This window comes from Helicoverpa zea, chromosome 5 (genome assembly GCF_022581195.2).
Source record: "Helicoverpa zea isolate HzStark_Cry1AcR chromosome 5, ilHelZeax1.1, whole genome shotgun sequence".
Taxonomy (NCBI): Eukaryota; Metazoa; Arthropoda; class Insecta; order Lepidoptera; family Noctuidae; genus Helicoverpa; species Helicoverpa zea.
Window position 1 is genome coordinate 9,069,928 of NC_061456.1, and position 26,091 is coordinate 9,096,018.

At 36.8% G+C, this 26,091-nt stretch overlaps 1 protein-coding gene across 13 annotated transcripts in view; it reads right to left on the reverse strand.

Annotated features, from left to right (window-relative positions):
* The window catches only part of LOC124630485 (polypyrimidine tract-binding protein 1), a 350,786-nt gene that overhangs the window by 142,417 nt on the left and 182,278 nt on the right, over positions 1 to 26,091 (reverse strand). The window contains exons 1-2 of one of the 13 annotated variants that reach the window (XM_047164419.1): positions 13,869 to 14,442; positions 1,439 to 1,492 (exon numbers count right to left, since the gene is read on the reverse strand). The exons of 11 other annotated variants lie outside the window; for them this stretch is intronic. Coding sequence is in view for 1 of the 2 variants with exons in the window: in XM_047164417.1 (XP_047020373.1) it covers positions 13,869 to 13,871 (3 nt within the window). In the remaining variant the exon portion in view is untranslated. Of the gene's footprint in view, positions 1 to 1,438; positions 1,493 to 13,868; positions 14,443 to 26,091 lie in introns of those variants that run through there. One more of the 13 variants, XM_047164417.1, reaches the window with a different exon arrangement.

Consider the following 26,091-nt stretch of genomic DNA (forward strand, 5'->3'; position numbering starts at 1 on the left):
ATTATTCGATCTTAAGAAAAAGTACGAAGCATATAAGTATACCGAATAAAAGAAACGTCAAAGACAAATTATTACCTACAACTTTCACGACGAAATTATTAGACGGATTTACTTAAATAATTTTAAAACGTAATAAAAGTAACGTCTGAAAAAAATAGGAACAGGTGACACCAAGAATCATGCCATTACTCTTTTACCGGGCTTTCATAAATAATCAGCAGTCCCATTTTTCAGTACCAAAAAGAGCGGTCCTCACAGGTGGGCCGGCTAAGTCCCACAACACTGTCATCATTTAAGCCGCACATTAGTGAAACTTGCGTCGTTTGTACCAACACCTGGGGACCGCGACACACTAGTCGATATTTTAGTACCCGAATAAACTGCCTGACAAAATGTAAATTTCGAGTTCGGGCTGCGTCGGCAATATTTCAATTTGGAATTCGTGTGCTGTTTTGCATGTGTTGTGTTAAGAATGTAGGCAACTACGAATTAAGTGTGTATAATTTTATGTGAATATTTATTATTTCTTTACTGTGTTACTGTTACCTACGTGCGAATAATCTTATTATTTTAATTGTAACACCAAACAACCATAACAGTCCTTCATAATAATTTTAAAGCTATGTTATTGAAGTTGTGAACATAGTTTCAGATTTTTGCCGACTTCGGTTAATTATATGGTTTTACCATAGAAATACAAAATAGTTATTTTAGCTTTAGTGGATCTTCCATTTGTCGATTTTATCGCGCGCCAGTGTTAGCCAGAGACACGGTCAACAGAGCGGCTAAAGTCAGTTCTGTACTAAATATCGCATACTTGTGCGTCTCCCAGTACGAGGGAGTAGTTCCTAGCGTGCGTTTCAAGCCAACGTGCGATGCCTAAGAAACTTTTCAATAAAGAACAAACCATCAAGAGTGCCTCACCACCTTTTTAGGCATTCCTTTCCTAAGGCAACAACATTTAAACATAGTGACTCGCTTTATCCAAATCGGGGGCTATCGATCCGCTCCACCTGAGAGTCTGACACCTAAAGGACTCCTTAAAAGCCTTTCTGTTTGTACAAGACAGTTCGCAGCTCCCGTATAATCACAACGAGTCGAGATACTCCCATTCAAATGCAATGACACTAAGTCTAGATGTTGAACTACAATATTAATGAACTACTTTACTCCGACCAAGATACTGTTATTTCAAAGACATTGAAAAATAGCTGTTTAAGTTTTTTGACGTTCCTCCGAAGTTAGCGCACTTATCTACTGAGGTGTGGTTGCCCAGATAGTCATTAAGGTGTTCAACTTGCACCGGTATATTTATCAGACATCGGGAATTGTTACACCTCTGAGGACTGGTTCTAATGGAGGAAGCCGTGACGTCATTAGTATCATTAGACGGAAAACAAAAACACAGTAAGCAAAATAAAACAAATCTGCTACTTACGCAGTTGTAAATGAATGAAATCTACGTGAACTTTCTCTAACAACACCCACGTACCTGGAAAGAAAATAAAATTGTTTATAAATACTTTTATGTTGACTAAGGAACTAATTGTAACTTTTTTATATGCTATCTTTGATGTTTTTAATGTATTTTGGATATAAAAATGATCCGCGGGGATCACTGTGCAGTATAAATGCAAAAAGCTTAGAAAAGTGAATTTAATTAAAGTTATTCGAAAACCGAAACAACATTCCGAATTCAAACGTTAGCTACGTTCGGAAACAAACCAATAGCGGGGCACTGGCGAACCACGAGCGCGCCAGTTAATCGCCGCCAACTAGTGGGTAATCCTTTCGAGTGGTGTGCATATAACGAGTGCATTCCAACCCGTGCCGCGTTCCGAACGCACGGCATACAGTGAAATTGCGGCACTCGCCGACTCAAAGCGATGACGGGGCCGTATCATTGCATGATGTGCATCAGTAGGCAGTGTGTGCGTGTCACTCACGTATACTGATCCGCTTGTTTGCAAACACTAGCTTCTTTCCATTATTTTAGCCATGACACTGATCCATGACAAATGTACCGAAGTATATTAATTTTGAACATGAAAATTGACTTTACCGTTAACCCTCACGACCCGTGATTTACAGACTATCGATAAGCCGCCGCGACTTTCATCCAAGTTTTATAGCCAATGTTAACTATGCAGCGAGTCTCAAATTCACGCGAGCTCCTTGAACGAAATGGCGGGTGCAATTCACAACTTTCACCAACTACAGCGCCGCTTTAAAGTGAGTCGCTTTGTTAGTTGGTGCCCTTTTCTTGGTCTCGCGGCTAACTTCGCGCTTGAAAAATCTCGCACTGGATGTTAAGAATAGTAAATAAATGCAGCATCAGTGAGATGTACTGAATGGGAGGCAGCGAGGTGCGCCGGCGCCGCGTGCATTGCCCTCGCGCAGCCCCGCACCCCTCCCCGTGCGGTGGTACAAACGCGACTGACTGCATTCCGCCGCGCTTCCTGACCAGGGCAAGTGCAGCGGCATTACGCTGCAAGTACATACCGCGTCCCCCGCGCGCCGCACCGCCGCACCCCCGCACACACCCGCCTAGGTTACCAACAAGAAACGAACACAAAGGAACTCCAAAGAACTCCGATGTTTTGTATACGCAATCACGTAATTCGATAAAGATGTCTGATCAATGGCATCGTCTTTTGATGTATAGTAGCAAAGAGCCCTTGCCCCTTTTAAAATAATCATAAAATCTAATATTATGAAGAAAAATAAAAGGACTCCTCCCCGCCCGTTACTCGCCTTCTCCGAGTAAGCCCTTTGTAATCTAATGCATTAAGATTATTAGGTTGTTCTGACATCATCTTATTTCTTTAAAATTTACCGGTTTTTTATATACTGTGAATTTCTTCTGCCGACACGACGTTTAATTTATGTTTGGAACATGTTTACATCGTTGTTCGTAAAATTTTATTCCGGCTTTGAAATTGGTCACATTTTATGAAAACATCGTGATACAAACTGTCGAGTTCTAAGTTAGAGTGGAATTAAAACCGAAACGGGAGCTAACAAACGTAGATTTGGATCGTGCACTCAAAACGGTCATACGTAGCGCGTCGATATAAGATACTCTGCCCGGCCAGTTAGATGCAAAGCAAAAAGTATGGAAACACCCGGTAATAGTCCGCCTGCTGAAAGCGTTTTCCATGAGGCTTTTAAGCGCTTATCTTGGGAATGATAGCCGCGGCCGGACGCTGAAAGGCTGTGACGGCAATTTGCTTACATTAGGACATGCCCCGTTTCACCATTGGGCTACGATGAAAGCCAAGAATTTTTATGCTGCAATTCGTATTTCACATTTTTTTATTAATACACCTTTATGCAGTTACAGTGTGGACTATTGATTCGAAGCGCAGTCAGCTATGAAGTTGAAACTGATTCAGTTACAGTTCGGAATGTTGCAGTATTGTAGCAGTTTGTGCAGCTCAGCCGGGTATTAAATTGTTTTTAGAAACAATCGCCGAACATAGTTCCGAGTCTTTCCCTAACTATGTGTGAATTTTATTTTTAACGTTCTTGAAACGGAAACTGGCAGTAAATTAGAGCCGAGTGAAATAAAAAGAACATATGAGTAAAGTAACGTCCTATTTCTTAACAGGCGGTTTCGTGAACCTTTGTTAATGGCGTCGTTAATTTGTACGAAGTGTGTAATTATCGGTTTCAATACAATGTCACGTAACGTTTTATTTTTCGGAACGCATACTCTCGTTGTGGGAGCGGCGCGTGATTCAAGAGATTGCATCACTGGCCAATCTTTATAAAGATTATAAAGTAATGTTAGTTAGTGGTAGGCAAGGAGTGCGGTGTCCGTAAAGCGCGTGTTTGTTTTCCGCGGCTATTTCTGGCCACGCCGCGCGCCATTGTTCCAAGAGTTATGGCCGCTCACTAGAAGGTTAAACAACAAACCTATCGCTTCACACGAGAAAATGAAAGTAAAAATATTGTAAGAAACCAATTTTATATTTTGGACGATTTTTATAAAATTGTTGGGTGAAATTTCGATGTGTTTCGCGGCATGCCTTCTACGCTACGCGAGGCAGTATTCACTGCACGTAAATGTTACGAATAAGTGTTTGACCGCAATTTCGTGAAATGTTTACATTTAAAATTACATTTGGATGTGATACTGAACGGAAATAAGCGGTGCGGCAGATTTTAAACAGTTTACACATGGTCCCTGCAGTAACACAAAACACTTCTATTACACTTAGGTAAAAGCTGTGTATCTTTCAACGTAATTATTTCATTTTAAGATGGAAAATTGGTTTTTCAATGTTTTTAGCAGTGTAGGTGTACGGCCGGTTCACACATGTCTCCGTTTTACTGTCCCGTTTTATCGTGTACGTTTTTTTTTTCGTCGATGGCGTATGTAGTTGTATACAGAATACTGTGCCATGTGTGAAGTCACTCATACAACTACATACGCCATCGACGAAAAAAAAACGTACACGATAAAACGGAACAGTAAAACGGAGACATGTGTGAACCGGCCGGTAGGTGTAGTTTATAAGAAAAGTAGTTTGACCGATATAAAGTAAAATGATATTAATTTTGTTCTGAAGTTCATAATGGAAACAAAATATATATAAAATATAATTCCTTTCAACACTCTGTACTATTTGAACACACGTGCCACCTTTTATCGTACATTATAATATTTTTGTCAACAGAACAAACTTTGTTTCAAATGAAAAATATTTTAATAAAGTTGTTGTGAATTTTTTCCAACTTTTAGAAGCATAACAGTTTAACTGTGTTTAGTTCTCATATAAAATAAAAATAAATCATCTTATCATTTTAGAATTCATTTGTTGAAGAGGGACCGTGAAAAAACGCAATCCTAACATTCTTTAACACCCGTACCTACTACACTTGCGGCCAAATCATTACACTCGCGGTCAAACAAAACTGCACAGCATCGAATAACCGAAATATTAGTATCGTTCATACGTAAGTTTGACTCGGAACCGATACTTGCCATTTAATAGCGCCAGATAGTTTCCATATCTAGATCGTTATTGCTCTGCCGTAAATTAATATCCCACCCAAAACAAAAATGTGAAAGACTGCCAAGTTCGATAATATGGGAATGCTTCGCCTATAAAAGAAGTGAGATCTGAATAAGTACCAAGTTCCATACACATACCTCAGTTAAAAATAGTTACTTTTTTAATGATGTTACTTGGCAAGTTTTCATACACCTTGTTATAAACCTACTAAACGCAATGAATCAAGTATTTAATTTTCTATTAAAACTTGCCAAGTAATCATCATTAAAAAGTAACTATTTTTAACTGAGGTATGTGTATGGAACTTGGTACTTATTCAGATCTCACTTCTTTTATAGGCGAAGCATTCCCATATTATCGAACTTGGCAGTCTTTCACATTTTTGTTTTGGGTGGGATTTCATTTATTTTTGTAAGGTTGTTTATTTTATTTTTTTCTTATGATGAAGTTAGTTAAAGAAATGTCTCATTTATACTATTTTTTAGATTTTTTAATATGCACTATGTTTCTTACAAAGAAATGAACTAGATTAACTAAATGGACTAGATTTACCAACTGACTGACATGACATGTTATCATATATTATGTTCGTGGATCAAAGTTACACATTCGTTATTTTCGAAAGTAATTCACACTTGGCCGTTTTCAGATTTTTACTTTACTTTGACTAAATACAAACCTTTGTACCATTCGAAGATATATTATATAAATATAGATAAATTTAGTTCGTTTTAGTTCCTTAGGGGAATAAATTTACACCGGGTATAAAACACCTTCATTATTTTGAAACCGACTCACACTTGGCCATTTTCAGATTTTTCCCTTTAACTTGACATAAAGACCTACCTCCATGCCAAATTTCAAGTCAATACGACCATTGGAAGTGGTCTAGGTTTTTGATGAGTGAGTCAGTGAATAAGTGAATAAGTGTATAGTAAAAATAGCGATTTTCTGACGTCAATATCTCAAGACCTACAATAGGTATATTAATGAAATTTTGTATTTTAGATAAGTGAGGGGGTCTCAACAGATACTAGAAATTTGATATGCGTAAATAAAATAGATTTTGAGTTACAGGGGGGTCGAATTTGGCCCGAAATGGTTCGTGTAATATAACCCACGGCCGGTGTGTCGCTTTTTTGCTCGAACTTGGCGGACACACTGCCGTGTGTCTAGATTGTCGGGCATGTTCCTATGTTTGACTGTTCACACAGGTTTTTCATCAATATTTTACAAGCTTCTTTATGTTGGTTGTTATGGGATTTTATTGGCTTTCACAAGAATAGATTGCAAGACACATTTCAAATCAAGAGACAAATTCGAACAATAGGTAGGTCGTAGTGTCTACCCTAGTTTAAGAAAATTTCCACAAAGAAAATATAAGTATTATCTCCAAAATTAAATAGAAAAGGTTATTCCAAAACTATTATACTTCAAAACTATACAAACAGATCCTAATTCATAATGCGAAAAACTCCAAACTATTGTTTTAGCAGCAACGAGTGTTAAAAAACTTTGTTCTCCCACTGGAGCCAAACTTTCAATCCTTTATTATATCTTTAAGAAATAGAGTTCATATTGTTTTGCCCTGAGGAATTCTACTCCATCGTATCGTAATGGAGAACTCATAGTATTCTAATGGACAAACAGAAAACAAAAGCTAGTGTGAAGATTTCTAAAACGAAATAAACAGTTTTCAGTTCTTTTAGAGCAAGTACGTAGAATATTGAGACATTTAACATTTTGGATTACCTATGATTTTTAAACGATTTTATATTTACTAAATATCACAAACACTATTTATATACATAAATAAATATAAACCTTTTGATAGGTATGTATAGCGAGTATATATGGGACTGAATTTCCTAGTGATTCCTTTTTAATTGTATCTTCCTAATAATCCCATTCGCAATTCAAGCGACCGTGTTAAATTATAAGCGAATTATAAAATTATTCGATTTTCAAACAAAATCCACTTAGAAGGTTTCAGACCTATTATTTTCCTTTGATCAGAACTTAACCTTTTCTGAAATTTTACTTTAACCGCTGCGCCAAATTCTACAGGTTCGTCCGCAAATTTTATGCCAATATTTAAAAAGCTTTATAATAAAGTTATTATATAATTAACAAAGGAAGGGCAGTTATGAAATCTCAAATTTTCAGGCGGTAAACAGAAGAAAGAGTTAATAAGCTTACCGTAGAGGCTTTCATTATGTTGGCCTCCCATTTCTTTTCATTACCTGCATCATAAAGAGGATTTTATTTCAGTGCCTCTTTTCTTGTGTAGTCACTTTTTTTTAAGACGTCATCGTGGTTGCTTCAGTCTTTTGTTATAGTATCAGAAACAATTGTTAAATGAAAAACGCTTTTTGTCTTGAAAATGTAAGTAACTTATTGTCTCACTTTACAGAGCTTTATTTTAAAGTTTCATTTTTTAGTTTAGAATTTTCTTGATTTTTAAGGCTTTCTTTTGACAGAAAACTTAGTCTTAAAGTTGATGTTGAGGTGAGGTGACTCAAAATTATTGCATTAGTTTATTTTTAAAAATAAAATGAATATTACTGAAGTCCCCGGCTTTGTTCAAAAGGTAGAGTGATATATATTGCTGTCACGGCGCTAGTTTTGTGGCTGCAACTTGTAAAATTCCAGTTCGGCGGCTCCAGTTGGGTCCCAGTAGACATTACACGTATACAAATCCGGGCGACATGGCAACCAAACTGAAAGAATTCTGTCTCAGCGTGGCGCCGCACGAACTTTACTACGTATTTACGTAACGACTGTACGTAATGCCGCGTACGATTTTGACATATTGCTTTGCAAACAACGTGTAAGCTTCAAAGCTTTGTTCCCGACTGTATTTACACCGTCATAAAGAACGCAACAAAACATGAACGCGATTGTATCAGCATCAGTTCTCACGGCAAAAACAAACAAATTATAACTATTAACGCGGCGGGTTGAATATTGCCCGATATTAATATTTCCAGCGAGGACGAGGGTTTTATTCAGCGAAATTGCAGTTAGAAAGATCCTATTAATGAACGTCCCGGACTCCTTTGTCCGGCGTCGGGGCATTTCCTGCACAATCGCCCTGACACCAAGTAATTAGGGAGAAAAATTCGTTACTCTAACATCTAGTACAGTGTTTCAGTTTTGTGGTGAAATATTTTTAAAAAGTCGTCGCGAGCTTCGTACTGTACATTTTATGTGGTATGATGCACTTTTTAATAAAGCTATTAGAGAGCTGTTCTATGTTTGAGGTTCATGTTGGCATTTTTGTTTCGGTTACAAATGACGGATTTTTCCTTTCCGTTAGCTTGAGGATTTTGAGTTTGAATTTTTGTAAATAATTGTATTTAAGGTTAATTTTGTTATATTGCATACAATATCAAGAAAAACTGTTTTAACAGTTCTTACCATATTCTTCGATAGCAACATAGGATGTAGTACCTACCGAAGTATCTTATGATTGCGAAGAACATCAGAACAATTAGCGTTCAAAGCGAAATCGTATTAACCTCTCATTATTTAATCGGCTTTACCCACGCAATGATAAGTATTTTTTAAATTAGACAATTACTGCAAATGATTGATAACAATACTATTAGATTATTTCTTAGCATATCTTTTATATGTTCTCTCGGCTTGAAGAGTATTTTCTCTAGTACTAGGAGTAGTTTACGTGATTTTGATTATGTATATACATTGGTACATATGTAAAACAAATGTATGTACGTCTGTCTAATAATGACAAAAGGCTATAGATCTACAAATAGTTCGGAGACTAGTTTTTTCGCGTAGACACTTGAATCTACGGCCGTTCCGGTTTGTAAGTCGGCGCGATGACCTTATATTATTTATGGATTGGGCCAAATTGTAGGCGGTAGCGATTATTCTAATTATAACACTTAGAAAAAACAACAAAAAAGGTATATTTGAATTTATACTTTCCTTCAAAAATAAAAGTAACTAAACGATTTTCTATGAGAATTTAGTGTCGTTTAAAAATAGCAACTATTTTCAATTTAGAAGGATACACTTAATCAAACTCAGTTGGTTGGGAAGCCCATTCACAATACAAATGTTTAAACATATTTAGAGGCATTAAGCAATTAGTGGCATGTTCCAATTGAGTATGCGTACACATGAATGGCACTTAATGATCAACTAAATTGATGCACGGAATAATATCCCTCCACTTTCTATGCTTAAATTATGTTCTATGGAAATGAACTAGCTTAAGTTTTCTGGACTATGTTTTTTTGAGAACCGAATAAGGAATAAGCGGTAGTTATGCCTTAATATTTGGCGTATGTTTTGTCATAACACACATTCAGATAAAGTAGACTTAAAGTTGCTACCTACAAATAAATGTTTATTGAGAACAACCCGCCACGAAGTTAAAATATCTTCTACCATATTGTGAATGTTATTTTACTAGATTCTGTTAGTAATTGCATCCTTAAGTCTAGAATCTATCTGGGATAGTTTCAATTAATCCCACGTACTGAGTACCTCCCATTTTGGGAGCGGTCTGTTTGTAAGTGGCTTGCGATAGGCTGAGTCTGAAAAATTTTGGAGTCGTGCCAATCCGTACAAATTCACCCGTCGCGAACGACTTCAAAATTGGTATCGAGAGACTCTTACCGACTCGATTCAACGAGTTTAAAATCGAGTAGACTACTTGCTCATTATTTTATTTTATTTTATTTTTTATTTTATTTATTTTAAGAAGGCTTACAGACTAATAACATAATATGTAACAAAATATATTTTCCAGTTGCTAATAACAAGCCTCCACAGATATATGATACTAACGATGAACTATTATAACGCCTGAATGTGTTTTTTTTTTTTTTTTTTTTTTTTTTTTTTTTTTTTTTTTTTTTTTTTTTTTTTTTTTTTTTTTTTTTTTTTTTTAATTATTAATATTATTTACTTGCTACGTGTGTATTTGAGTACCATCAGACAGTGCTTCATTCTCAAAAAATGATTTAGCTAAAAGTTTCCTTGCTACTTTCGTCTTAGTGCAAAATTAGCTAGTAATAATCGCTATTCGCTTTTGATCTAAGCTTCGTGTAATTATTATACAAATTTTCTCAACACTCATGGTGACGCAACGTGGCCCCTCGCGTACGGACTTTTTTATGTGAGCCCATAAAATGACCAGTCCGGGGCCCCAAAGAAAGATTTTATTTACTGTTAAATACATGCTTTGTACACTCTGATTAAGAAAAATTGTTAACGAAATTCTTTTTGCTTGGAATCGCAGTTTTATTCCGCCAGTTTGTAAAAGTTTAGTAGTGATAATAAGTGCTTTCAACTGAATTGATAAGATTAATCCTAATGCAGTGGTAGTTTACTTCTTTTCAAGCAGAAACTACCTGATTCATATCTTCAGAACACAAATCCAGACATTTTAATTACAACGAAAATATATTTATTAGCGTAAAAATCCGAATCTTACGGCAAACTGAGTTAATTTGACTAATTGGACTGTGTAAAATATTGCAAGTGACCGAAGTAATTTCCTCGTAGGTTTAATTGGTACCGAGCGGCGTGGAAAATTCACTGTGAACACAAAAGTGGCTTGAAAGTGCAAAACTAGTTTCATCGTTTTTAAAAACTGTTTATGAGGAGGCTTAACGAACGCGGCGGCACGCACGCGCCGGGAAGAATAACAAATACGCCCACAGCGCCCTAGCTGTAAATACTCTGGACTATTGTTTAATGCGTCTGCTTTACTTTATACTCGTTTGATTTGTGGAAATAAAAATTCTAGTAGCTCCAAGATTTTCGGTATATTACGACATTTTCAGAACTCTTGTTTGCACGTTAAAATCTTTATCTCAAATTTTTCTGAGAATCAGCAATTTCCAATCCTATCTTTTGTAGTACCTACATCATTTTCTTGGAAACGTCGGGTTTGTGAGTACATACTAACTTTGCTATCAAAACAAATATTTTATTGTTATTTTATATTTGGTAAAAGGGCGAGTTTTCATCGCTAAAACGCAGACATTGTCCGTATTATTACGCCTATTTCGACTTTATGCATGATATAAACACGAAAAAAGAGACAAATGTGGAAATTTCATTATGACCGTGATAATCCGCCGGCAACCCTGCACGAAGGTTTAATAGCTTTAAAAGAAAAGCACGTCACGTTATTGCATTTCTGCTCATGGAACACCTGAAAATCATTAATTAATTCCAAAGGCATTATCGTTGCCTCCTCGGAGCGGCGTCCGGAACATGCGAACTTCTAATTTGTTACTGTAAAATCAGGTGAAAATCATAGGAGAGTTGGCAAATAGTGCGGGTGAAACGGCGGCAGTCACACAACGTTAAATCTGAGCATCACGTGACAGAATCCGTTCTTTGCATCACTAAATTGATTGTTGAATTGGAATTAATACACTCATTAGATGTATGAATGCAATTAGGTGCATAGTTGTGTAGCGAATACCGTTTCGCGCGGTCGCACCGTACGACTTTCGAACGAAATTGCGGAGAAACTGATATAATGGTGCGGCTACCACGCGATGTTGCTCGCGTACTTTTAGCATGATTTATTATTTACTGCAATATCCTTGTAATTGATTACAGGTATTTATCATGTGTGGTCACCCGTCTGTCTGTATGTTGGTGTTATGGGCAATATGCTTCCCGAGCGTTTATCACGCGCATCCCTGGGAGTCTCATTTTCGGAAGCACACGCAACTTTTATTTCTAGGTTTAACTGCGATTAATGTCACTATTCGTGGTCTTATATTTTAAAGGTTTATCAGTAAGGGTCTACTAAGTGTTAATTTAGACCATCTAACGATTTCAGCGCATATTTGAGGGAATATAAGTATGTTTTTTACGTATTTCGTAGTTTCAAAAGTTTCAAAATTACCAAAATTTACTACAGGTAAGGCTTTTTAAACATAAAGTTAATAGTGACAATTGTCTTTCTAGAGACAAATTCCGATAAAATACACGAGTATGGAGGATAATTTAACATCAGCGCTAAAATATTGCATTACAGTGAGATAGTCGGTGCTGTTTGCTTTCTCCCACATTATGTTAGTTTCTATTTAAAGATAACGACCTCGTAAACACAATCATGGAACGTGAACATGGATACATGAACTTTAAGTATATGTTTTTAATATTACGATGAATATTCTGTATGAAATTGTATTATTTTGTAACTATTAATATTATCTAAAAACTATGTTTATGAGAACGGGCCTTCATCTGCGAAATATATTGAAACTTAAACATATTTACCTAAGCCATAGAAACAAAATATGTTTAAATTTTCACAAGCTCCGTTAAATTGTACAGTTTTGAACAGAATTCAGGCGAGCGGACTTAGGCATTCGCGTATGGCGTATCCCGTTATCTAGACACCAGACTTCCTTGAAGGAATTTTGCATGGTAATGGTTCCTGATTCTTTAGAAACATTTGCGAGCCGTTACTTATATGGTCGTGACTCTGAATACTGGCACGTGATGAAAATTCAAAACGATTTCATTCAAATGAATATTAGTATCGATTTGACGATCCATATCCCGGGACACAAATGTGACAGCCATAAGCTCAACACCCTACTTTGAAATTCATAACACGCCGAAATTAAACCATGTTTTCGATTTTAAGATTGGTTTAATTAAAACTGGCACTTTGATGAGCTGAGAATTTATTTACCCACGCTCGAGTGATCAATAAAAGAAAACATTTCGCTGTTCGAATTGTTTAAGGGGTTGGCTGTATTAAATGGAAGGAAATTCAAGAGCTACCCATTCGTCGGTGGAGTGAGCGAAACAGATTTGTGCGCAAGTATTAAAATAACATAAACACACCTTTGACGGGTGGTCTTAATGAGAAAAGTTTGATACGACTTCCATTTAAGTCAAACTTCTGTCATCAGCGTTTACTTTCCTAGGCAGGGCGCGGCTAGCGGCGGCTCCGGGGCTCGGCCACCGCGGCCTCTTCGGAAACGAGATAAGAAATCTCAATCGAAACGTAAACAAAACTTGATTTCGTTATTGACTGCAGACGACCGCTCTGTTCGATTTCCGCCTTTCCTAACTTCTGTTGGGATTGCATTTGAAATTGTATTAAAAGTTTACATTGACGAAGTTCGTTGTCGGCCTGAGTTAAAAACATTGTTTTGGTTTAGAATAACAAACTCCGATCAGCTGAACGAAAAACGCTTTCAAGATTTCCTGCTAACTTTAAAAGATTAGTTCTCGGCATAATCCGAAAAAATAACTTTGTAATAAATTGTTTCATCCGATAGTTAACTCAACTTCTGCTATTTGCCGAGTTGAACTTTTTATTGCGTCACTTGTTAAACTTGAGCACCGCATTTCTAGTGTCAAATAAAACATTAATTAAACTTTTGCGAGAAAACAGTTAGAAGTATTAAAACTGGATCAATTAATTTCAATATTCCCAAAGGATCAATATACCCCAAGTTAAATTCGCAGTGGAGACGTTAATATGCTTAACTTATGCGTGCGAACTTCAACTTCTCTATAGTTAAGACCGAAGTTAAGTTTTAGTTAGTGTTGGTATCTGAAAGTGTCGCTGTTAGACAATGTTACGCAATAAATATAATTATTATTTATTTGTCGTGTGAAGTTTTGATCGGTGCGATACTCGTGGAGCACTCGCGGCTTGGAGGGCGCGATTGTATCGCTATACATTAGTCTGCGGCCCGAGAGAGTTATTATCAGATCCGTTTGTTCGCAACTTTGCAGCGTTGTGCTCTCTACTCGTGGAAACTTATCGGTCGAGTGCTCACGGCGGCTGCTAGATAAGCGGCCGGCAGAGATGCGTGGACTTACCATGTTAGAGAGCAGCAGCCGTTGGTGTTTAGCGACTTGAGGATCTAGGGCTTGGAGCGGGAGGGCTAGGGGCAACGGGAGAGGCAGCGGCAACGGGAGCGGGTGCGGGTGCGGTGCCGGCTGCAGGATCAGCGGCGGGCAGCAGGCGCACGGCGTCACGTAGGACACGCACCCGAGCTGCGGCGGGAACAGCGTGCCGGCGGCCTCCTCGAGGCCTCGCACACGTCTCTCACGACCGCATCCGCGGCCGACCTCCAACCGTCCGACGGCCACGCGCGCCGCCGACTTCCCGACACGACCGAGGTGCCCGACCACCGAATTGTTCGAAGCGCGGTCGCTTCGAAATAAATTTCAACTTAACGCGGGAACTCCACAAGTTCTCGAGCGTGGCGCGAAGTGCGTTGGAAAGTGCCGAAACTCGAGTTGTTTTAGTTGAGGAAGGACCGGGTGACCGCGAGGGAGCGGGAAACTAGCGTTCGGGAGAAGCGAGAAACGTCGCACAGGGCTCGCGAGAGTGTGGAGAGAGTGGCGTCGTGCACGGAGCACAAGTCGCCAGGCCGGCGTGTGGCGGTGGACTGAGCGGCGAGGCAGGTGCGCCGCGTCGCGCGGAGGGCGCTGGGGGCGGGCCCACCTGATTCACCTGGGCGCCTGCGCCGCGCGAGCTCAGCCTCCGCGGTACACGCCGACACCGACACATCAACGCTACTCTTTCGAACACTAACATTGCACTATCAACCGTCATTGTGCTGCAACTTTTCATCGTAACATATTATTTCATTGACTTTTCTTGCTTTTTTGACGGCGTTAAGTGGAGTTAGATAATGCTTTTCAGTTGTTTAATGCAATGGAACTTTTACTAAACTTATATATATTGAATAAGATGACACTCTAAAATACTAAAATAAATAATCTTTTGAAAATACGTTCCCGTACTCTCTAATAACATTTAGGTATGAAAACTTATTTTAAGACTCTTTGAATCTGCATCAGCCGTACTTATAAATCTAAATAGGACTCTAACCCTATTCTATGCAAAGAAAATGAGCGTAATAAAATAAATTGGCGACTCGACGACTCGCAAATAAGAGGCATTATCTTGCGGAAATCTCTAGCGGGATAACTGGGATAAATCGCATTGATCTCGGAGGTCCGGCTTTCCTTAGAGAGGACATCTGAAGAGGCACGGTGTAAGCCCGTTGTACACGCTTACAGGGGATTAGGCACCTTTTAACGTCGAACACTATTTACCTTTGGGATCTTTTCTTCGAGACACAGATTACATTCTCGTTAGTAGCCAATGAGTAAACAGAGTGGATTTGGACGCACACATGCTGTTGGCACGCGGAATGAGTGCGATCACGAGAATCTTATTTAAACGTGCGATAATACGATGAGTTGTAATGAACATCGCCTTTATAAAACAGACCGTTCAACTCATGACGTACTGCACATACTTTTATACTTTGAGCAGTAACAATCTATTAAAAGATTTATTGTTACACATATTTTCCTCAGGAAATTCCAAAATATCACTACCTACGCAATACAATTTGATTTCATTGACGTACTTTACGTAAGAGAATTCGGAAACCGAAAGATAAACGATATTAAAAATATCTAAGAAGGCAAAGTACGAAAAACTTATACAAAATATAAAAACATTTTCGACATGAAAACTTGACTATTGTAGCCCTTAAATGTCTAAAGAGATACGTATATCGATATACGTCATCTGTCAATATAGATAATAATAGATATCCACTCTTCCTTCTCAAGAATCAGGAAAGCCAACACAATTTTTTTTTAATCGATCATGCTTTTTTTACAAATCATTTAAACCGCAAAACAGGCCATATTTTAACAATTTCAAGCGTCGTAATTAATTAAAAATATTTACTGCATAATCTACCTGTACAGCAGGTTTAAAGGGTCTTACGCGAACCTCTAAAGCTCTGTTTTAATTTCAAATTAGACAAAACAATTAGGATAACGCACGGTTTCATACAGGCGTCTAACACAAACGTTATAAATAACTGAATTAATACTAGAGACGGGAGGTATTGTTTTACTAAATAGGGTTATGTTAAAACATTTATCTTGTAATGGGTATCTTGATGGAGTAGTGAAGACAGGTGCGAGAAGAAAGACTACTACTTAATTATGTTCGTAGTGATGACTGGAAATTACGGCCTACAAAATGTATGAGCTGTTTTGTATAAAACATACTTACGCAATTTTATTAATCGAGTAGTTTTTCGTCATAATCAAGTAGATACCTACCTTTTAATTGCTGCATTTTTACCTAATTACCAAGACGGGTTGTAATGTTTTATTATTTCACTGTTTTCTTGAATTATTTTAGTTACCGTTGAAAAAAGTATATCTATAAGCGTATAATCTATGTAGTTAGCCCATTAACCCGTTATTTACAAGACGGATTCAAAATATACTTAGATCAAATAGATATCGGTCCGGTAATTGAAATTTTGGCATAAGTTAATTTGTAAACACAAAATAATCGATTACAATGCCAACACTACAACGGCATCGTCACGAATTGATTACTCGATTACTAAGTTTGTAACTACAAAGGTTAACACTTCAAACGCGCCTGTTTTCGATAGTATTAATAATTAATTCTGATCATCGGCATAACAAGCTCGGATAATTAGAGAATGTGGTTACTTGACATGTTTTTGAAAATGTATTGTGCCGTTCCTTGATTTCGAGGCGGCCATTATTGGTTCGATATTCAAAACTTTAAATATGGCGCGGATTGTTTGAAAGCTGTCAAATATACGTCAAATTGACATTAAAGTAGACTTCTATATTTAATTAGCGACCTCGAAAGATAATTGAGCGAACAGTATTTTTAGTTAAAATTACAACTAAAGAATTGTCAGTGCTGTGTGTTGTATTGTCAGTGATCATAATTGTGGGATACCTACTAGTATTTAGTTGGATTGTTAAACATCTACCTTGGGAAAATTTTGGATTTTCACCCATGTAAGTAAAGTTATTCCTAAAACTCCAATTTATTTTACATTATAAATTGATTCATTTCAATAATCGATTGTCAAAAATAAGGGAACTTAATTGTATATACGGATTGTTCATAGCCATGAGATGTGAAGGAAAAGGAGGTACGCTTTTGAGCGAATAACAGCTGCTACAATAGTAGCTTCTATAAATAGCGATAAACTAGACAGCCACACACACATGCATACTTTACTTACATTAGTACCTCGTCATAATTTCCGCGTCAAACATGCAATACGTTTCTAACAGCCTAAATATTTATCCCCACTCCCGCCAACGCGTTTGTATGAATCACTGCGTGTGTATGTGTGACTAGAAGGCATGTGAGTGCAAATTCCGCAGTTCAAAGTTAGGCTGTACGCCCGCTCGGGCCCCGGTCGTTGACCCTGCGCGCACGCCGCCAAGCCGTCTACGAGCGGTGTTATGTAACGTGACCTTAACATTGGGCTGTGAGAACGGAACCTTATTCAGTGTTGACTGTGAATGTGATCCGATTATGGCATTTATTAAGTTTAGACAGCTGGTGCAACTATTTTTAGATGAGATTACTAAAGAATGCGAATGAGTTAACGTTTTATATGAAAATGACGATTTTAGATTGTTTTTTGAATAAACTTTTGCACATATGGGCAATTTGTTTATATGATACGGATGCTTTGTGCTGCTTTATTTATTAAAGATTGCTGTTAGAAATTTTAATAAACGGTGATTTATTCCAAATTAAATTGCATTTTACAAGCTTATTAGATTATTAGTAAAATAAAAAACTTATTTTATATCGATCGCATTCATAATGGCATCATCAGACAAATGCTAGATAAGACGTTATTTTTAGCCAGTATGTTTAAAGATGACCATTTCTTTGCATGAATATTCAGAGATCCTTATCTGTTTTGTTTTACAAATTTAATCGCACTAATGATCGCACTAATAATAACTTGGATGGATGCAGTGATGGTATAGGAAACGAAGGCGCTACTTAGTAACTTTACAGCCAAATAAAACATTTTAAATACACACACATTAGTTAGTTTATAGAACACCAGATACACAGAACAAAGATACATAGTTGTAGGTATTGTGAAAATTCTAACTAGTAACTTAAAACGGCAGAACCTTATTCTCATTTTATACTTAAGCACTTGATCCAATTTAATCGTTTATCTTGTAGGCCCAGTTGTCTGTCTTATCTTGGGACCTAACTACACAATATTACAAAATTAGAACATAATGCCTAATGAACAATGATCGACATAACAACATTAGCGCAGCGATACCGAAACCAACTCCGCGATGCATACGAAAAAAAATGCAAAATAACGGACGGAGAAAAGAAAACATAAAGCGGGTGCATCGTAATGCAAGTAAATCGTCCGTGGAATCCGAGAACAAAACCGAATAAATTGTTTTAATAAGGCATAAATTACGACAAAAAAATCGGACCGATCACGCCGTTACGATGGCTGACCATGGCATTTACGCTTTGTTGAATACCGTACATGGTGAGCTTGAAATGCACTTTTTGTATCGGCACCGAGCTGGTTTTTGCAGCGGCGTGCATCGCATACACGGTAATTTGCTATTAGTACTGTTACGAGTAAGCAGCGCAATGGTTGCGCTTAGCTGAACCTAGCTACTTCAAGACATTGCAGGTGACGCAGGTGTGACGTTATAGTCAAGTCTTAACGATCACATGAACTTAATGCTCACGCATCGACGCTGTTAACTTAAGCTCTGAGAGCGTTACTCAACTTTGAAGCTGAATTATTATAAGATCGGGTGTTTTTGTTCTAACTTAAACGCTCTTTTGTACGATAATACCACTCGAATTGTAACTTGTGTGATAACACTGTTTACCGAGACAAGTCGAGTCTAATTACATTTAAGTGAGCGTTTAGATTTTCAAAGGAACGCCTATTCTTGGAAAATTAATTCTATATTTATTATTCTATATTATTATTCACTAAACAAGCGAAAACGAATCGGCTGAAACCGATTTCACTCAAGACGGTAGGAATATCTCAAGTATATTTTGTCGTAAACAATTCTTTGTATGCGAGCGTAGGTACTATCCCTTTAGGGAGCCGTATTCTGAAAATAAACGAGCGTGAAGCCTTGCTAAGGTTACTGGTAGTAACAAAAATAGCCACTCAAGGATGTCGACATTTTACAATGATAACAGATACAGAATAAGTCATTATTCCAACAAGTAAATAAAACTAAATGTTAACATTTTGAATGGAAAAGAAACGAGACCGGATAAAATACAGAGTCGTCTTCGCCGACAAAATATTTGTTTTGTTGCATACAAAGTAAAATTATGTGTCCGTTTCAGCGGGGGCAACGTTAATAACGTTTTACTTTTACAAGGGCATGGCACTGCAATTGTAACTAATTGCGTTCTTAAAATAGAAACAAAATCGGAAGAAATAAATACACTGAACTAGTGGTACATACAAATAATAATTTAATTGCAACACAACTTAGATTAACAATATGGTCGTTATCATGATTATCCACGTATTTACAAAACAAAGTTTGAATATACCTATTATCGCAGTGTCTGATATTGAAGCGCGTTCAAATTAAAGCATAATTCTGATGATGCTTCGGACAAAATCATTATAATTAATGAAAGCACACCCACTGTGCGTTAATCCACTTCCCATTTTGTGGACTCCATTAGAGCATGTAATGCGAAACACTAAAGCGAAAACAAAATTTCAACTGAATAAACCGAACAACATTTCTAATTATTAAATCTGAAACTGGAATTCTTGGTATTGGTCGGTTCGTTTGGAAATGCACTGTTGTTAGCGAATTCGTATTCGTACGCGGATAATTGCGTCGAAGATAATACGCGGGGAATGTCTGAAAACCTTGATGTTTGATGGAAAATGGAAATGCGTTTTCATGCACATTTCCAATTGTACCTGAAATTATCTCAAAATGCCGTAAACAGACTAAGGCTACATAGCAGTTTATACGATTATAACACTGAATATTTTCATCCTATTTTATGAAATGTGTAGGAAGACTCTAGCTACGTGGGCGTCAAAAGGTTAATGAATAAGATATTTACATACACAATAATACATTTTCCTGCTGAATTTCAATTAGCCACACAAATCCGCTAAACAAGCGGATGTACGACTTTATGAAGACTTCCAACAAATTTGATTTTTCACTTAAATTAAAAAGGTAAAGTCACTTTTCCTAATGTAATATCGTGTATTCTAAATACATAATGAGTTTAGTCGAAGCATTATGTTGGCGTAAATATAATTCATTCGGTGTGGCACTCATAAGCAGGCTCGGAATATTCTTTGTGGAGCGCCGGGAAAAGGGCTGTGTGGTTTCTAGTGTTGTACCTGTGTACGTCGATGAATCCTCCAAAAACAAACTTGGTAACAAAAATTATGTCAGTGTTATAGTTCCAAATTATACAGTAATTACCTACAAAACATAAGATTTAAAAAATTGGTTCTTTTTCGTTCTTGTACCTATCGTTTTATTGCGATTAATTTTAGACAAGCGAATATTTTTTAAAGATAAATTAATTCAGTAACAACATTCGAAAGACAGCGTTTTGCTATAATGACAGCAAAAAATTACAAATGTCATTTACTCATTATAGAACACACGCAAGCAAATCACAAATGCATGTCACATATCGTGTACAACTCATCGACATCGATATCGCACGTTCCTATCCAACACAGCTCTTTGGCGTCAGGTCCAGATCAAATTAAAAACAGAATTTATTATAAGTATCATTAATTATTTAATGCAATACTGTGTTCACTGGCGTTGGGTGGGACGGCCTGACCGCACACCGTGTTTTTGCTACCAAATTTACAGGTACAAACAGAATAGGATATTTAGATTAACACTGTGAAGGGATGAACGCAATGCTCGTATAGTCAACGTACGAAGGATAATTAGTTTCGCACGTACAACATCACAATTAACTTTTTACTTTACGTTCATGTCCATTTACATGATTTTTAGGCGCCTCATTTTAATTTGTACGCGGATAAATCCGGTTGTAAATTCGTTGTGACACTCCTAATTTATTTGTCATAACGCAATGATTTACGATATGTTAATAGAAACGCATGCAATATTACAAAACATCGGATTAATAAAGTCCGATTGTTTTATGTTTTTTAATCAGCCTGACGGTTGTTTTTGATAGATTGCAGTTTTCAATTTCGTGTTTTATTGATATTCAGCAACAACAAAAAACAAATAGAACACGAATAATAGATTTATGTTTTCAATATAATAAATATTTTAGCAATTTTATTTAGGAGCGTAATATTGAGGGATTACTGTGCACTTTTAACGGAGGGATTACAAGCGAAAATGGAAAAGGCATTCAAAAATGTTGCAGTAATATTATTTGAACTGATAAATCCAATTCGCAATTTTATGAGCACATCCTAAAAGCAACGTAATCCGTATATTGCAGAATACGTTTTAAGAGTGAAACACGAAATGAGTTTCATATTACAAGATACCGAATCGTGTGGATTTCAAAACGATGGCAATTGATAGTTCGGGGTAGAACGGGGACCGAGGAGTAACAAACTTTATGAAAAGTTCGCGTAACCTCGTAGCATAACTACATGTACGTAAATCCCGCAAGAAAAACCTTGTCCGACCATTTGGCCTTTAAATGTTAAATTGGTCCTTTGAATTTCTGTTTAATATTAGTGGGCTCAAAGCCTCAACGAGGAATTAAATATGAATATTTGTCTGGCCTCGTCAACAGAATGTTTCGAAGGTCCGAACCACGGGTTCTTTACGTCTTTGTGGTGGTTAGCAAGTATCAAGAGTAGGTTTACTTAGGCCCTATCCCGAGGCCTGTTTTGCTCGGGCTACTTGGAGAATGAATACGAAAACGTATTTGCCTTGTGACTTGTAAATGTCCCCCTGGCGGAATGACGACATTGTTAATAAATTACTTGTAGTCTTGTGTGTATCTTAAAAAGTTTGGACGCTCGTGTAATAAGTGGGCTCTTATGCTTCGTATTCCAGTTCATTCAGCTGGGGTCTAATAATAATTATGTTGCCACAAATTCGCTCAAAATTATAACCCATCCGTTGACCTAAATAAAAGTCTTAAAATTGAGTATTTTTAGCAAATATTTTATTGCATGAAGGTATTCAATTGAAGGATGCAATGAAAGAAAAATTATAAAAGGCTCAAAGATTATCTAGGTCATGCCAATGCAATGTCAGTGTATACGAAAATTTTGCTTCTATATATGGATCAAGGGCTACATTTTGATACGGCTATGATGAATGAGTGTGTTTGTTCCCAGTTAAGTGTAGATAACGCTCTCACAATCGATCCACTCATTAAGCAGGGGGAAGTGCTTGTACTAATTGATTAAACTTATACGTGTGTTGACTGATTACTTATTTGACAGCGTACTATATGGATTAAGGAGTCTGTAGAACCTGCGATTAGTGCCAGCATTATTTCTTAAATTTAATTGCGATAAATATAAAAAAATACATCTAAATCAGCAACAGATGACTCAGAAGAAAATTATTTATATTAAAACTTATTTTTACATCGATAAATATGAGATCTAAATGCAAAGGTTCGCAGTCATTTTATTTAAAGCCTGTATCTATCCCATACACCACATATATCCAGTAATTTGTAAAACGGCTTCACTTTACGCCTCGACTTAAGAATTAGTTTTGACCTCAAACACTTCGGTAAGCGACTTTGTTCATTTGTTACGAGTCCCATGTGTTTTTTGGAAGCAACGTTAAAAGCTTTAAAGTTTCCCTAGTTTAGGCTTGCTCCAAACATTGACTCTAAGGCCGGGGTTTTGTATCTGTGGAGCGAGGCGGCTCGTGTACACATTTTGTGAGGTATCGACGAAACTGAATTTTATCCCGCCCAAAAATAACTTCGTTGTTTATGCAGCTTGTTAGCAGCCTATAAGTACCATGTCAACCTTTTTTATAATCTTTCTTATTTTATTTTTTTCATCACAAAAAATTAACAATAAATGTTTGGCAATAACCCTCAAACTAGGCTACAGCTTGTGTCTTGACGGGCCGAGTTGCGACAGTCAGATATTGGCAAACATTAAACATAAGAAAATATTTTTTGATAATCCTTGTTCCAGTTGTATTTTATTTACGCTATGAGTCTCATCCTAGTGCATTCGGAATGCAAATGCAACTCCAATCCCGCGGCGTTCTTACTGTCGCCTCAACTTCGTTGTGACGGATAAAATTAATTTCATACGTTGCACACACAGTTAAGAACTAAGCCTTAGTTACTTATGAACCTTTGTTAGAGGAATTGTAGACTGTGCTGCTTGATGTATATCGGGTGTGTCGTTCACAATCACATTAAATCATATCGCATATACTTTATGATATTCTATGACGTATTGTAAAAAAAATAACCTAATCCATTCAGTGGTTTAACCACAGGAGTCATTTTTCGTTTTTATAATTTACAACATCATGTGTAAAGCAGAGATAAAGTTAGGAGTATCGTATGTTTTGATCAGTTGACAGCTGTCAGTTTTCAAGGGAGAATTTCAGTTGTTTGTAATGACTGACTTTTATATGGTGTTCTAATTTTTGCACATTTTTATTCCATTAACTTTGTTTGAAAAAAACATTTTTTTATTTTTACGTATTTTTCTTTTATCTTTGTGTTAATTGACATATATTAACCAGTATATTAAAGCATTTCATTTAATGTGATTATGAACGACACACCCGATATAATAATATATATAGATCTGTATCCATGACCAAATTGATGGTAATCTAATAAGATATAGAATGCTATAAGAACCATAATGCAAGTTACCCGGACGACGTTATACTTACACACCACACTACGTTCTTTATTGCATACCTATCAAGAGATCACAGTAATTCTTACCAACTTTAGCATCTTATGTAAGGATCATAGTACCACATAGTTAATACCATTTAAATACACTTTAGTCTGGCTAAGCGCATGGTCCTACCGCCCTACATATGCCGTTGAGATAGGCATTCTTGTTTTTTTTATTGCCAGGATAATTTAAAGTATTTAGAAAATTTAAAGATACCTAAGTACTCAATACTTAGGTATCTTTAAACGAGTAAATAATACAACGAACTAATCATAAAACGTTCTGAAAACAACATTACCACTAAGGCTAATAGTGTCAACGGTTCGCTTATTATAACGTGTCTTCCACTGTTACCACATTAGCTGCTATTAAACCAGATATTCCGGAACAGTACAGGTTAAACATCTACTATAAGGAACACGAAACGTTACTAATTGCCAATAGCAGTGTAATGTTCACGATAACCCGTGAACAGATGACTGTTTTACCTGTGTCCAGTGAGGTGATACCAAAACGTAGTGCGTACCAAAGGGAACTGCCCATGGCAGGTGAAACAAGACCATCTCTGTTGTAATATTCACTTTGCCCCCCCCCCCCCCCCACCCCGCGCCGTGGTCCCTTCCGAAAGCTCTTAATGCCAAGTCGGCCTGACCTCATGCCAGCTACATTAAGCCGTTTATACATTATGTATGAATTTGTTATGCCGTTTGATGTAAAGAAGCTTTAACTAAGGTAGTGCTAAGGTTTTAAGTCAATTTTCCCTTAATATTTCATAGTCAAATTTTTGGATTTGTATAGTCTGTTCACGCTGAAATGTTTCAACGTGACAAATTCTGAGATTTGCAAATCTTTTAACCTTGAATAAAATTGTGAGTAAGATTTAAAAGTAAGCACAAGCAATTGTAGAGTAGGGTCAAACATCATAACTTTTCTTGTCCAGACGTAATTTTATAAACAAATATTTTAATGAAATGTGCCCACGGCGAGGTAATATTTCGTCCACGACATTAAAGAAATGGCAACAATACCTTAAATATTCTGATGTATTTCTTCTGTTTTTAATTAAGTTAATGACAACAGCAGTCGACAAAGTGCTGGCAGGTGGCACCCGGCTGAGCCAACACAAATCTCTCTGCGACATGAATAGTACTCGTATTCCCCAATATTTGGATTTTCGATGGGCTGAATAAGCCTTCCGTCGCGCCCAGTTTTTCAGGCTCGAGCTCTCCCCAAAATGTAAAAAGCACGATACCACCCGTGCAAGGTATTTTGACATCTCGTATAGTAACATAGCGAAATAACCGTTAAAAGTATTGGTTTGGTCAGGTATGGACAGATTAAACATTCCATTTCGAATGTCCAGTAAAATTTAATTTTCAATTTATTTGTAATTTTAACCACACAATGAAGCTCGCGCTTTTTATATTTGTTGGTGAACTTTCCGATATTACGTAATATGCAACTGTTCTACATAAAGTGTAGCATGTTGTTTTTAATGTCTTACAAAAAAGCTTTCACTGTCACCCCTAATTAATACGATGCTTTTACGACAAGAAACTAAAATAACTAAATACATACATTGCACTAGTAAAAATACGGCAGTAAGTGAGCATGTCTTCTTGCTTCATTTTTATGTGAATTATTATCACCAAGCCAATGAACACGAATGAGGTAAATAGGCCTTATCCGTTCTCTAGCATATTTTACATCAATAAATAACTTCTTTTTACAGACCATTATAAAAATAAAACTTTTTTCTAACAATGCTCTTCCGACTAAACCTGCTTTGGATTTCCGATGTGTTTTCGCAAACAGGTCAACACAAAATTTAAATGAAGGAACACTGAATCTTGTGAAAACTACGGCTTACAAATTCGTTACTTTACATTCAGATGAGGCCTCATTATGATGTAAAATAAAAACTTGTAAGGTTCCCCCATGCTGATTTCGTTGAGGAAAAAAGATGTTTTATTACTTTAATTAATTTAACGATGTAGTAAGTACTTGTCTGGAGTTCTTCTTAAGTTTTTATCTAACTTTATTGATGGTTATAAACTGTTTTATAAGAGAGTGATTTTGTTGATTGATACCTATCATTATGTATGTTTTACAACAGACCTCTACTAGTTGTAACACTGTTCTAAGTGGTAGGGAAGGAGTCACTAGTTCGCGCACTGCGTATGTGTGTGTGTATGTGTCGCGTTTGCACGTGGCTCAGAGTAAATTATATCAAGCGGGGGGTTTAATTATAGGTAAGCCAGTTTCTAAATGTCACTCACACTACATAGGCAACATGT